Source organism: Vombatus ursinus, unplaced genomic scaffold (genome assembly GCF_900497805.2).
Source record: "Vombatus ursinus unplaced genomic scaffold, bare-nosed wombat genome assembly UNPS02002982.1, whole genome shotgun sequence".
NCBI lineage: Eukaryota > Metazoa > Chordata > Mammalia > Diprotodontia > Vombatidae > Vombatus > Vombatus ursinus.
This window is the reverse complement of record NW_020942760.1, coordinates 1-15360: the sequence shown is the minus strand read 5'-3', so window position 1 is coordinate 15360 and position 15360 is coordinate 1. Positions and strand designations below refer to the sequence as shown.

Sequence of the window (15360 nt, the reverse complement as noted above, 5' to 3'; positions counted from 1 at the left end):
GAGGCACAAGGGATGAAGGAAAATCTGGAGACGGAGGTTGAGTATAAAGTGCAAAGGAAGGGAGGCAGGAAGACAGCAGGGAAGGGGGAGGCAGAGAGCAAGAGGAAAGGAGAAATCAGGAGGGGGGAGAACAGAGGAGGGGCAGGAGGAATGACAAGAAGGATGGTGACAGAAAAGAAGATAAAAAAGGAAGACAGGAGGAGGAGAGAAGGGAGGAGGTGATTTGGTACAGGGGACCACAGGAGGGACTAGGGAAAGACAAGCAGATGTCTCCACCACCAGGTGAGGGAAGGTGGAAGAAGGGAGTCTCATGCCCAGCTGGCCAGGCTTAGGGAAGAGAAGGAACTTACCAAGGACTCGGTTCAAAGGGTCTCTCATATTGACTGTGTGCATCTGAGAGGCTGAGAGGGAACTGCTCATGGACCTGTCAGCTGGAGAATGGGAGGAAGAGGCAGAGGTGAAGACTACAGTGTTTGCTCAAAGCACTCTCCCCCAAGGGAAGCCCGCCCCAGCCTCCCTCCCTGGCTGACTGGTGAGATGAACCCCACTCTGGTTAAAGGTCCCAGGGAAGCCCCTAAGTCAAGGTACACCCCTTTCCTCACAGAAGTGCCCCGAGAAGAGAGCCTCCTGGCCTAGGAGGAACCCCACAGAGAGAAAATACCTGAGTGCTGAAAGGAGGTCTCAAGGAGGAGATGAGGAAATGGCACCACAGTTGCACAATGGGAAGATAATGAAATCAAATCAAGAGTGGATAGGAGAGGAGGGGAGGAAGGGGGCACCCAAAGGACGTCAGTGCTGAAGACTTCACGGCGTGGGGGGAGGAATGAAGCCTCTGCAGTCAAGTACTGGAGGGGCACAAGGCAGAAGGAGGCTGCAGTTACCTGCAATAACTAACGTTGATGCTGTGCTGATAACCTGTGTGATAAAGACCTGCAGCTGCAGAGCCTGGTGAGCGAACTCTGGGGGCCCCCAGCTCTCACTTAGAGGAGCCTGCTTCTTCTCTCAGGGACAAGGAAGCTGAGCAGATGGGGCTCCCAGGAAGGGACACAAGGTGGCAGGAAAGGAGTGTCAAGCCTCAGATTAAGAAGTCCCCACACTGGCCTCTCGGCCAGTCAGTGGGAAAGGGAGGGAGGAACACCAGATCCCTGGGACAGAAATAAGCTCAGGGACCAGAAGCAGGCAAACGCCGGTCATCAGGCCACTTTCCCTGTGCCCAGCTCCTCACAAGAACTTGGGAAACTGCTCCCAGGACTAAGACGGCACGACAACAACCTCCTTTGGGGACACCTGCTCTGAAACCTCCTTTCTGCTCTACTGAACACTCCCTCAGGTCCACAAAGACCTTTCCAGGACCCTCTGACACCGCTGCCCCACCCCACCCCACCCCTTCTCCCCTGCTTTCAGACACCACACTCTACTGGCTCTCCTCCCCCCCACCCCCACTCGCTCCTTCTCCATCTCCTTTCACATAATCCCAGACCTCAGAGGCCATCCAGTGCAACGAACACCTGACCAAAAACATCCCCAAGGAGAGATCGGCTAGCCTGCGCTTACAGACCTCCACTGATGGGGAGCTCACTCCCTATGGAAGCTGCCCATTCCATCCAGTGGTTTCTGATTGCCCTGATTGTTAGGCGCTGTCGCCTCGGACCAAACCAGAATCTGCCTCTTGTACTTTCCACAGACTTCTCGCAGAGCTGCCTTCCAGGGCCAGGGAGAACAAGGCTGAGCCATCTTCTGTCACTGACAGTCCCTCAAATAGGTACAGCCAGTTAGCAGATGGAACCCCATATACACAAAAATATTTATAGCAGCACTTTTTGTGATAGCAAAGAACTGGAAACAATGTGGATGCTTATAGACTTGGGAACAGCTAAACAAATAGTGTCCATGAATGTAACGAAATATTACTATGTTGTAACAGATGACAAATGCAATGAATACAGAGAAGCATAGGAAGATCTCCACGAACGAATGAGGAGTGAAGGAAGCACAGATTAAAAAAAAAAGAAAGATATACACAGTGACTACATCTGAGTAAATGGAAAGAGTCACAGAAAAAACCAAAAGTCAACATTTCCAAATTATGAAGAACAAGACTCAGAAGAGGTAAGGGCAGACCCCACCACCCAATCCCTTCAAAGAGGTGGAAGGTCCACAAGTACTGGACGTTGTACATGTTTTCAGACTTTTTTGATGTACTGATCAGTTACGCTGATCTTTTTTCTTCAATTTTTTTTTCTTTTGTTTTAAAAAAAATCTTACATGGGATGGCTCTCAAGGAGGGGGAGAGAATATGAGGGGAAATGTAATACATAAAAAAAGAGATCAATAAAACTTATTCTTAAAAAAAAGACAGGAATAGTGAGCAGGGCAAGGAAAGCGACAGATGCACTGTAATTCTATTCTGGTTGGACAAGATCTGTGGTATTGTATTCAGTTCTAGGAATCACATTTTAAAAAGGAGACTCATAAGCAGGAAAGAACCCAGAAAAGGGTAATCAGGATGGTGACCAGCAAATGTCATAAAATCTATCGAAGGAATTAGAGATACTTAACTTAGAGAATCAAGCAATCCACAAGCATTTATTCAGCACCTACTACGCAGCCAGACAAAAAATGAAACAATATTTCTTCTTTAAAGAGCTTATATTCCACTTGGAGAAGAGTTGACTTACAGGTGAGGGGACGTGCAAATCATCTCAGAGTACCTGGAGGCCAATCATGTGTTAGTAATCAGTCTTGTCTGCTTGGCTCCAGAAGAACCAGGAGCAATGGACAGAAGTTGTAAAGATGTGATTCTGTGATGAGGTAGAATGTCTCTGTGAGACACAGAACTCACAGGTCAAGAAAGGACCAAGAACAGGTTTAAGAAGAGTAAGGCAGTTGGAGAGGCGGGATCAGAGAGACATATTTTAGAGTTTTGGGAGGTGGAACAATTTGGGATGGTGGTGAGATCTAAGATGTGACCACCCTGGGGACAGCTGAGTGTTGAGGAAAGCTCAAGGGCACTGAGGTTAGTGAACCTAAAGTGTTGTTAACATGCACACTGAAATTATCAAAAATGTGGGCAGGGGTTAGGGTAGCAAGGAAGACCTTCAGCTAAGGACTAAAACCATCAAGTAAAGAGAAGCCATATGGACCAAAATATTTATAGAAACAGTTTTAGTAGCAGCAAAGAAAAAAAGGAGAACTCTTTTCTTCATTGTAAAAGTGAGAGGTCAAGGCTATGGAATATTGCCTATATAGTCACAATTCATTGATATGTTGATTATTTTCCCTGAACTGTTTTTTTCATTCTATGGACAATACAGAATGCAGATTAAGGCAGATGTGATACTTGCCAAGAAAGGGAAACACTACTATGGTTAAACCTTCCACCTCATACTCTCCCAAGATTTGTGTTATAGAAAAACTCCAGATCAATTAAGCTACACTCTGCAGGGGTAAACAAGAGGAAGCTCCCAGGGGCTCTACTACCAAGGCCTGTTTTATTCCACAGCAGAACTCCACTAGATGGTCACTCTATGTTAAAAGGGGAAATAGCCCCCTTCCTACAAAGCATTCAAGCCAGCTGCTCCCTAGCCTGGGGCCCTGCCACCTTTAATGTAAATAAATAGAAGTCATTTCCTATGAACCAAGTGCCTGGGTGGGGAGGTGAGGGGGGGAGGGAAGAGGGGGCCTCATATTTCTCAGGCTCTAGCCCAGGCTTGGCCCCCACCCAGAACAAACTAATACTTCCAGGAGAAGGGACACAAGCAGGGACTGCCCCTATACATCTCTTCCTGGTTCTGGATTAGTTGTGAAGAAATGGGTGGAGCCAGAATTCTCTAAAGAATAAAGAATCTTTACACTCAAGTAATGGTGCTAATCCAGCTCTGAAAATATTAACTGATCTTTAGAGAGTATCATCTCTGTTTGAACCAAAATTTGTCCATGGTTCAATAGATAGAGAGCTGAACTTGGAATCAGGAAGAACTGAGTTCAAATTCTGCCAAAGAAACTCAGAAGTCTTAATTTCTATCAGCCTTAGCTTCCGGAATCTGCATACTGAGAGACAGCACCTACCTGATAAGACTGTTTTGAGAATCAAATGAGATGACCCAGGCAAAATATTTTGCAAATGTTAAAGTGTTATATAAATATTTGCTATTATTATTATTACGCTGGAGTTCCTCCATTTCATCAAGAATTTTAGCAGGACAAATCCTTGAGAAGAGGCACAAGCTGAAGATTCTTACATCCTGGACAACTTTCCACTGAGGGGAGCAGAAATTATCACAATGGAATAGACTCTACAGTGACAGTGAAAATATTTTAGCTGAATGTTGCCATCTCTTCCCTTTACAAGACATTCAAAACAACTGTTTTCCTCATAAGAAGTGCTCAACAAGTATTGACTGAATGAATGACTGAAAGAAGGTGAGTTCCTCAGGACCCTAAAAAGCCCAGGAAAAGGGAAAATGACCCAAGGATCAAAGGCTAGAAAGGAAGGCAAAAGGCCTCTCCAGTCCACAGATCTCCAAGATAAGTGCTCCTTCCCACAAGTATGCGGAGTTAGCAGCAAAAGAGAAATGATTGGCTTTTCCGGCCCAAAAGTGATCGTGGTGATTGAAGGCACTGTGGACAGAAGTGCATGGAGAGGCCTGGAGGGGAAAGGGAAGACTACAGACCTCTCACTGTAGAACTGTAGGGTATTCTCACTGCAGAGAGGCCCGACCAGCTGGCGAATCATCTGAAGTGATTTCTCACGTTCGTCCAGGCCCAGCATACAGACATGGGCCACAAGCCAAGCAACGGCACACGCTGCCAGGCTGCACACCTTTCCCTTGATGTTGTCTGTGATTTTCTGGGATGGGAAACATATCAGCTGCAGGTACCAACCCCAACCCCAAGCCCTGCCCTGCACCCTTTCCTTGGACACTGCTGCCCCTAGGGAAGGATCAGAACTCAGCAAGATGAGCCCTGGGCCCACCATAATCCAGTATGCCCACACTGACACTGAGGGCTGGGAAGGAGAAGGAGAACTGACCTAGACATCTAGAAATGACCATGGCTTCAGGAGGAGACACCTTGGTCTTAATTTCTACAGATGGAGAGACCCTCCACCCTAAGGAGATGCAGTGATGCCCACAACTGGCACCTGGCACTTTGGAGAAGAGAGAAGAGTAAAGAGTGGTATGGGTGGGGAAATGAGGATGTCATATCCTGGGACCAAAGGGCATTACTGGGCACAGAGGGGAATGGCTACCTGGATGGACTCAAAAGCCAGGACTCCATTCTCCCAGGCATTCAGAATCTCCAAGATGGCAGCTGAGATGCTGAGACAGGCCTCATGCCACTTCATCTGCCTGTTGGGAAGAAATGGGAGGAAGGTCACCAAAATGGGAGCAAGAACATGGCCTTGAAGGAGAAAGACCCTGACTGCTGCCCCCACTTGCATCCTTCCAGGCCACCTACACTAGCTTCATTTCAGAGGTGTTGTTGAGCAGGGCAACCAGGGATTCCACGTTGGTAGAGTCAGGCCGGAAGCAGGGGTGGTCAGGATTCAGGATCTTGCCCTCCTCAGGCATACATGTCTGCATCCAGGTCTCAAAGAAAGGCACTTCACCCACAGTGCTTGATTCTGACAGAATGACCTAGATGATGAACAAGTCAAGGAGAGGGATAAAACATCTGCCCACCAGGCACCTTTACCACCCTGACAACAGGGCAGTGTGACAAAAGCCTCAGAGGACCACTGCCACCCCACCTCTGCCTGGGTGGGCCTCAGCCTTTATCCTGCCAAGGCTGACATTCTCTCTCACCCACCCCAGAACCAGGTAGTTTTAGGGGAAGGAGAAGAAAATGAGGCCTATGCCGCCATCTTGTGGTCAATGAAGATATGGTCCCTAAAGAGTCTGCATGAGCCTGTAGGGGAGAAAGGGGGAAAGAGAAAGGAAGGGTCCCTGTCCCTCTCCTGAGGATCTGGGCAGCCATCAGCCAGTGGCATAGTGTGTCATCATTCCTGAGACCTGGTGATCTAGGAAGGTTTCTCTGGCCTTCACAAATGGTTTCTTCCCCATTTCCATGTCACCAAGCCCCTTGTCATCCTCTACCCCATTCCTTGCTGCCCTTCCCCTCTCACTGACCTCTGAACCATAGGTCTGGGCCACATGGCACAACATGAGGAAGGAGATGTCAAAGAGCAGAGCACGGACTGAAGCTACTTTGGCTGTGGGGAGTAAACGCAGAAGTGAGAAGAAGCCTTGTTTGCCCAGGGCTGAGGGCAAGAAGGGTTCAAGTCAAGGAAGGTCAGAAAGAGAGCAGCTCCATCACAGACCTGGGACTCAGGATCCTTTTCTTGGGGTTTCACTTTGAGCATCATTCCTCCCTTGAAATATGAGGACTTCCCAAAAGTCCTGAGCCCCCTTCCTTTGCTCTCTCTTCTCCACCCCAAACAGCAGAATTGGGTTCACAAAGACGACAGGCAGGTACAATTTTAGAACAATCCTTGGCCTGCCCTTACCTGCCCTTTTCAGGGTTCTTATACAACCCTGATTAGTCATCTATCATAGTGTAAAGACCACCCTCTGCGTGGGTGTGTGTCTGTGTGTCTGTGTGTTTGTGCATTGGGGCAGAGGACAAGGAAATAACTTACAGTTTTCATTACTGATGTTCTTTGTGAATTCATTCAAGCTGTGGAAAGAGGGGAGCTGGGTCAAAAGAGGGGCCTGGGACAACAGGAACAGCTAGAGACAGCAGAAGAGGGGGGAAATCTGTGCTTCTCAACTAGTGTCAGTCACCAGCTTTCGGGTTATAAATCACATTACACTAAAATACAGCTTTATCACCACAATCTCTGAAAACATCAAATGCCAGCTGATGGTCCACTAAATACAAACAAATTCTAGTACACTTGAAGAACTGCCTTCCCCTGGAGATGACTGGAACAGGATTTCACAGGAAATTATGAATGGAATGGCATGAGCTGGAAAGGTCTTTAAATGCCAGCTAGTCCAGTCCCTCTATTTTAGTGAGGAAATTTATGCTCTAAAGGGTCAAGTGAATGGCCAAGGTCACAGAACTCCTTAGCAGCAGAATCAGAACTTTCTAGGTCTCCTGCCTCCCTAGTCCAAAGCTCTTCCCAGTATAGCCTCTCCTAACTTGTATTTGGTTAATGACTGGTTACTTTATGCCAAATAATTTTTTAAATGTTTTTTCCAATTATGTACAAAATTTTTAACATTCATTTTCTAAAATTCTGAGTTCTAAATTCTCTCCCTCCCTCCTCATTGAGAAGGCAAGCAATTTGGTATGTTATACATATAATGCCTAATATTTAAAGTGTCTTCACTGCCACTACTCTCATCAGAGGGAAAACTGAGGTAGGACGTGGAGGAGGCCAATCCAATGATGCCAAAGGAAAGAGGGAGAAGCAGAATTGAGGATCAAAATCAATTCGTCTTTTCCTGAGGCAGAAAGGGGTGGCTGAGAGGTGAAGGGATAACAAGCACCTAGACCCCAACCAAGCATAGAGCACACACATTTGGCTCTTCCCTGGGCCTCAATAACCCAGCCACAGTCACAAACTCAAACACTAGACAAAGAGGCCCCATCTGGGTCAACGGGCACAGGGAGTGGAAGGGACAGTGGCCAGGGCTGGCCCAACTACACATACACTTACCGCTTGGCCATCAGGCTCTCTTTGTTCACCTCAGAGAGCAGTCCTTGCTTACTACACTCCTGGAGCAGCATGTTGATACAATCACAGCTGGGAGAGAGGAGAGGGGGGAGGGAGGGAGAATGTCTGAATAGACACACAGGGGAGTCTTCAGAGCAGAGGGCATCTGACTTCTTCAGACCTGCTCCAGTTCTAGAAGCAGAGACTTCTAGAAGCTTCTCTGGGGGTCTGAGAAAGGGAAGCAAGGAAGCACTAGACTGTGGACAGGCTGCAGGTTTGCCTGCCCCACCTGGAACAGGTCTACCCAACTCATGGGGAGTTCTGTCTGACCAAAGTCTTTTCTCCCACTCTTTCTCAAGGAAGGAGGTATCTAAGGGGACTGGATCAGGAGATGAGACATCCTGACGTGTAACATTCTAAAAGTAGGAGGAGGGAGCCCCAGAAACAGAATGGCTTCTCTTGGGCACATCAGCCAAACAGGGGCCCTGGGAGCACTCACTTGCACCGATGGTCAGCCTTGTCGAGCAAGGGTGTGAGCTTCAGCAGGAACTCAAAGGCACAATTCACATCCTCAGTGAAGTCCTACAAAGAGCCAGAAACCCCAATCTGGGCTCCATGCAGCCTTCTCCATTTCTAGTCACACATGGCAATGCTGGGCACAGGTGTTAGTTATTCTGCTAGGCCTGTGGCCCAGGCCAACTGGCTGGGTGTGCCCAATGTTGTGATGGAAAGAGAAGTGTCATCTTGCCTATTCTGGTAGTAGGATGATGATGGTGATGATGATGGTGATGATGATGATGATGATGATGATGTGTGTGTCTGTACATGTGTGTTTACTTGGGGATGAGGCTTTTAAATATAACAAGTAAAATCCATAGGATTACAAAGGAAACCAGTTATATTGAGTTATCAAAGTATTTTCAATACATAATTTCCTGATCTAGAGGCATTCAAACAATTCAACTCCCTGAAGAGTTTCTAATAGCCCAGCCTCAGGATATAACCATAAATTTCCTTCCTTCTCACTGGTTGCCAGTTTCCCTGTTGGGCCATAAATGGTTCTTCTCTTTCCTCTGTCCTCCTCAGGTAGCACTTTATACCATAATACAGTCTGGGGCAACTCACCTTGTCCCCCTGAGGGTATTTCTTCAGTTTCACCAAAACCTGAGGAATCTAGAGGGAAAAAGAAGAAGAAGGCCCGGGGGAATCAATTTCTTCTCCTTTCTTCCACCTGGCCCAGGAAGAGAAGCCCCATCCCAAGCACAAACTGCAACATATCTATCCCAGTAAGAGACAAGAATTCACAGATGCCAGACCAGAAAGAGTCCAGTGTGTGTCAAAGCACCCTGGGCTAGTCAGCTCCCAGTTTCAAGGGACCATGGCTTAGGGTACATTATCACAGAAGTGGTGTTAGAGATGAGTATGACCCCAGAGAGGTATGGGCAATCCCATGTGTCTCCATGTTCTGGCTCCCACCCCACATTCCTGCACTATGATGTGGCAACTATTGAACTAAACAGAATCCCAATAGTAAAGAACAAAGGGATCAGCCACAGAGCTCAATTTAACTAATTTAAAGCTCAGGAACTATGAAGAGGAACGTGGCAGAGGCTAATAGCAGAGGGAGATCATTTGGGTTTAACGTGGCCTCTTGCTCCCAATCCTTCCCCCAGTACCTTGAGGAAAGTGAAGGCTGTCCACTTGAGCTCCTCAGTGCCCTCAGGGGATTCAATGAGACCCACAAAACAAGCTTTCCAGATCTCCAGGACAAAGAGAGGGGTGGGAATACGCTAAAGTAGAAAACAAAAACAATCATGTACATTTGGGGTAGGGGGACACCAGACAAGAACTCCTGATGGGGAACCTTCCTCTACTAGTACAGATCAGCACAAGTACTGCAATCCCAGCCAAAGGGAGTTGTCTAGGGCCCTGTGAGATGACATGACTTGCCTTGGATCACAAAGCCAGCATGTGTCCCAAGGAGACCTTGAACTCACATCTTCTTCACTTGGAGCTCGGCCTTCTAGTCACTAAATCCTCATAATTATATTAGTGTTTTAAAGTTTCCAAAGCACTTACTTCACAACAACCCCATGAGGTAATTCATTTTAGCACCTTCATCCTACAGCTGAAGAAATTGAAGGCAGTGCACTGGCCCAAAGTCAAATAGCTAGTAAGATTTTAAACTCGGTCTTTCTGACCAGTGCCAGAATGGAAGAGCCCTTCTTTAGTCTTCATTCTAAGAACTAGGTGATTAAGGGGTGACCTCAAACTGTATTAGAATGGGGGTCCTCAACCACTGAGCTCTCTCAGTAACTGTCCAGAGGCTTCTTCTCTCAGTGCCCAACAAATACAGCTCAATGATCTGATTTCTAGCTGGCTGGGCTGCCCAAGGGATGAAGGCACACACTGTCCCCACACCTGCATCCTCTTCACCATCATCAGCTGTTCAACCAATGGCTGCATCTCTCCTGTCAGATTCATGGTGCCCTCCAGGAGGACCACAGCATGCACTGTGGGGAACCCAGTCTTGTGCAGCTGCTCTGAGTGCATAGACAGCATGATAGGGATGCTGAAAGGAAGACAAACAGACTAAGTTTGGGTAAGGGAGTAAAAAGTGCAGAACAGAGAAGAGTTCAGACCTGTAGGAGACATTTGGGCTCATGGAACTCTGTTTTGCCCCCAGCAGGCTCACTGGACTGCCTGGCACATCCTCCTTTTTTGTTTTTTTAATCAAAAAAAACAAAACAAAACCAAAAACCCAGACATTTTATTGATACCTTTTGTTTTGGCATCACATACATTTCCCAATATATTCCTCTACCTACCCTGTCACCCCCAAAGAACCATCCCTTATGATAAAGAATTAAAAGACTGGTACCTTCTAATCAGTACTCCACATTCTTCTGCTTGACTCTGGAGATGGGAATTGCTAAGGCTGGCAAAGGTCTCCCCAAGCTTCAATAATGACTGCTCAATGGCTGTCCAGGAGGCTGTTGGAGAAAGACAGGAGGAGATGAGAAATACTAGCCTCTTTAAAGGCAACAACTCACAATATTAGGTACTCTCAGAGAATAACAGGGTATGTACCCAGGGACGTAAGTGGTAGCATGCACTTTCTGCTCTTTTCTAAACAGGGTAGGAACAACAGTGGATGAAATTCCCAGAAAGTTTTCCAAGGCCTCTGACATCATGAGAGTTTATACTGCTGATACCACTACTAGCTCTGTATCCCAAAGAGATCAAAGAAAAGGGAACAGGACCTATACGTACAAAAATATTAACAGCAGCTCTTTTGGTGGTGGCAAAGAATTGCAAACTGAAAGGATACCCATTGTTTAGAGAATGGCTAAACAAGATGTGATATATAATTGGGATGGAATACTATTATGCTATAAGAATAACCAGCAGGATGGTTTCAGAAAAACCTGGGAAGGCTTATATGAACTAATGCAAAGTGAAGTGAGCAGAATCAAGAGAACACTGTACATAGTAACAGTAATATTGAAATGATGATCAACCATGAAGGATTTAGTTATTCTGGTCAAGACAATGATCCAAGACAATTCTAAAAAGACTTAATGAAAAATGCTATCCACCTCCAGAGAAATGATGAATTCTGAGGGCAGATTGAAGCATACTTTTTTTTACTTTCTCTGTTTTTTGCTTTTTATTTTTATTTTTTTGTCAACATGGCTGATATGGAAATATGTTTTATATGATTTCACATGTAAAGCTGATATAATGCTTGCCTTCTCAATATAATAGGTAGGAGAGGGGCAGAAGGGAAAGAGAGAATTTGGAACTGAAATTAAAAAAAAACCAAACAAACTAATGTTAGAGGCAACTAGGTAGCATAGTGGATAAAGCACTGGCCTTGGAATCAGGAGGACCTGAGTTCATAGATGGCCTCAGACACTTACTAGCTGTGTGACCCTGGGCAAATCACTTAACCCCAATTGCCTCTAAAAAAAAAAAGTTAAAAAAAAAATTAATGTTAAAAACAAACATACATCATAACAAGTCAAGATCCAGAAAGATTTCAATAGGTTGAACATTTAGGCTAAATCTATAAAATGAAATTAATAGAGCTAAGGCTTTGTTGTTATTGTTCAATCGTTTCAGTCACGTCCAACACTTCCTGACCCCATTTGGGACTTTTTTGGCAGATACTGGAGTGGTCTGTCATTTTCTTCTTTTTTTTTTTTTTTTGTGAGGCAATTAGGGTTAAGTGACTTGTCCAGGGTCACACAGTTAGTGTCAAATATCTGAGGCCATATTTGAACTCAGGTCCTCCTGACTCTAAGGCTGGAGCTCTATCCACTGTGCCACCTAGCTGCCCCAATAAGTTCTTGAAGCTGGATCATTACACTTAATATTTAATTACATTTTAAAAAAGAGGAGTGTTGCAGAAAAATCGCTGGACTTATGAATCAAAAGAGATGCATCTTTCAATCTCATCAGAGTTCTAGTACTTCCCAGATATGTAATTTGGGTAAATCACTGAAACTATTTGAGTCAAAACTGCCTCACCTGTAAAACAAAGATAATAATACTTACACTAAATAATTTACATAGTTCTGTGAGAAAAAGCACTTTGCAAATGTAAACACACTACACAAATGTAAGTTCATTTAGTATTAGGATCAATGAAGTTACTGGTATTCATCATGGAATTCCTGAGAGTCATATATTGGACAGGACCATATAACTGATAGACTTCGAAATGTTACAAGAACAACAAAATACAAGCTATGAGATCGAGTTAAGACCCTAACCTGTTTTTATCTAGTAGTCATCTTTCTGAACCTCTCACATGGAACATAAAAGTTTTCCTAATTAGTCTTATCTAGGAAACCAAACTCAAGGCTGCCCTTCTCTACAGTTAACATCTAGTCAGTTAAAATCTGGGCACTTAAGTATCTTTTCACCTCCAGGGACTCAGTCTGCTTCCATAGTTGAGGTTTTTCTTTTCTGCCTCTGAAGGTTCTGGTATCACGTAAAATAATATAAGTAAATAAGCATATGACACATAAAAGCATGCCATTATGAACATTTAAAAGGACATCTGGGACAAGTACATATGTCAAGGACTAATTTATTTCCAATGACAAACTAATAAAATATTGAAGACCAGGCTACCAAGCAAGTTCTTCCTCTTTGCTATTTTGTATTAACTTTCTCATCTACATAATAACTGCCTTGTCTCCCCAGTTAGAAGAAGAGAGCTCCTTGATTACAGGTGTATGTGTATCTTTTTTTTTTTTAATTTACACCTTTAATGTTATGCCAATCAAATCATTAAAGGGAAATTTTACAGAACTTGATAAAATAACAACAAAATTCACTAACCAAAATAAAAGATATAGAATATCAAGGAGAATAATGAAAAGAGTTAGGGCAAAGGAGGAGCAGCATTTCCAGATAGTCAAAGTATATTATTTTTAAAATTGTACATTTTTTAATCAGTTAAAATATGCCTTCTCAACCTCCCATCTACCTACTACTAATTGAGAACAAAACCCATTACAAACACATAGAGTCAAGCAAAACAGATTTTCTCCTTGGCTATGTCCAAAAAATTATTTATCTCATTCTGTATTCTGAGTCCTTTACCTCCCTATCAGGAATGTGTAACAGGTTTCATTATTAGTCCTCTGAAATCATGGTTGGTCATTATAACAAGCTTAATTTTTTCAGAGTTGTTTGTCTTCATCATAGCTTGTTCAGCCTTTCTCCAACGTATAGGCACTCCCTCAGATTCCCAATTTTTGCCATCTCAAAAAGAGCTATAATATTTTTGGGAATCCCTAGAGTTTGATTTGTTTAGGACTTATCTCTCCCTTTATCTGCCCTCCTTCTACCTTTTCTTTCTGATTTCCCTCCTAAGTAAAATAGATTTCTACACCCAACTCTGTGTGTGTCTGTGTGTGACCAGTTCAGATGAGAGTGAGGCTGAAGTATCAGCTGCCTTCTCCCATGCCCTCAGCAACCATATATGTGTTCTTGCTAACCCGGATTATATAAAATAATTTTCTCTAACCTTCTTTTCCCTTCACTTTCCCCATGTATCCCTCTTCCCCTCTCATTTTTTTCCTTGTAGAATTATACTCAGTTTTTCTGGGTAAGTTATTTTTGGCTATAAAGCTATATCCTTTGCCTCCTGGAATCTCATATTTCAATCTCTCCATTTCTTCATGGTGGTGGTTGCTATATTATGCGTGAATCTGACTATGGCTCTGTGGTACTTAAATTCTTTTTTCTGGCTGCTTTCAGTGTTTTTTTTTTTTCTTTGACCTAAAAGCTCTGGATTTCGGCTATAATGTTCCCAGGAGTTTTCATTTTAGGGTTTCTTTCAGGAGATGACCAGTAAATTCTTTCTCTTTCCATTATGCCCTCTGATCCTAAAAGATGTAGACAGCTTTCTTTTTAGATTTCTTAAAATATGTCTAGGCTTTCTGTTTGGCCATAGCATTCAGGCAGTCCAATGTTTTCCAAGTCAGTTGTTTTTGCTATGAGATACCTTACCTTTTCTTCTATTTTTCCTAGTTCCCCCAGTCTGAGCTGTGCAAGTTCCTGACCCGCATTTGGGTCTGAACAAAAATATATTGCTGCTTGTCTCAGCTATCATCTGCCAGCTAGAATGATTTGCTGGCTCACAGTGAAACTGTAGGTTTGCCTTTGGTCTGGGATTCCTGCCCTCATTATTTCTCTGAAGGTTTCCAACTGAAATAGAAGCTGAAACCTAGCTCTGCCCCTGGGGTCTGAGCTACACCTATCCTACCTTTCTCAGTATACTGCCCAGGACTTTCCTACCCAAGAATGCCATCCTCAGGGACTGGGATTTATCATTCTGCTCTGGATCTTCGGCCTGAAACTGGGTAGCAAGTAAGTTGGCCCGGGAGTATGTATATCTTATACCTATTTTGTATCTCCAGTAGTACTGAGCACATTAGAAGGCATGTGGTAGTTACTCACTAAAAACCTCTTGGTTGACTGATAGGGAAAACAGAATGAATAGGGTGGGATGAGGCTGGGTTAGATGACCTGTGAGATCCCTTCAAACACTTAAATCTGCAAATGTATAATGGGAAGGAAGGTACTATAGTCAAAAATTCCCAAAACACAATCAGTATTTATAGGGAGAGAAATAAAGAGGATATGGGATAGTTTCACAACCCATTGAAAAGGGTAATAGCACCCTGCTTCATCTCCTTTGACATCACATACTAGATATGGGAATGGTGGTGAATGAGAATTAGAAGGCAAAGACAACATACAGACTTCCTCCAGTTTGGCGACATGTAGCAGGGCTCGATTCTTGGTGCTGCTGAGGATCTTCTTAAGTTGCTGAAGACACCTGGTGAGCTGTTTCTCCCCTGTTGTGGCCCCCATCTCAAGGCCCTCCCGAAGTCGCTCTGCTGAGGCAGTTGTGCATCGAAGCAACCAATGAAGGGCACTGAGGAGGGCACGGCACAGACCTATGCACTCCTCTGCCTTGCCATGACAACTGTGGAGAAAGGAATATAGCCCACCTGACTCTGAGTCTCCCTTCAAGTCCAATCACATGGCCTCCCTCTACCTCACTCACTACAACAACTACTCTTAACCTTTTTTTGTCCTGGACAACACAGGTAGGCTGGTAAAGCCTATGCACCCCTTGTCAGAAAAAAGTTTTTAAATGCATTAAAAAAAAA

At 44.5% G+C, this 15360-nt stretch overlaps 1 protein-coding gene and 1 non-coding gene across 2 annotated transcripts; both read right to left on the bottom strand.

Annotated features, from left to right (window-relative positions):
* Positions 1–201: 201 nt before the first annotated feature.
* LOC114049134 (mediator of RNA polymerase II transcription subunit 24-like) lies at positions 202–15173 on the bottom strand (the record flags this gene model as incomplete). The annotated part of the gene is made up of 13 exons (XM_027870315.1): positions 202–431; positions 4674–4849; positions 5252–5351; positions 5461–5639; positions 6132–6214; positions 6641–6678; positions 7667–7753; positions 8163–8245; positions 8789–8836; positions 9340–9453; positions 10085–10235; positions 10545–10656; positions 14944–15173. Coding segments are annotated over 13 exons (1405 nt in total), but the record flags the coding sequence as incomplete, so codon positions are not given.
* LOC114049145 lies at positions 6279–6383 on the bottom strand. Its single transcript, XR_003569840.1, has one exon. It is a non-coding gene; the product is annotated as a small nucleolar RNA SNORD124 (small nucleolar RNA).
* Positions 15174–15360: the final 187 nt, after the last annotated feature.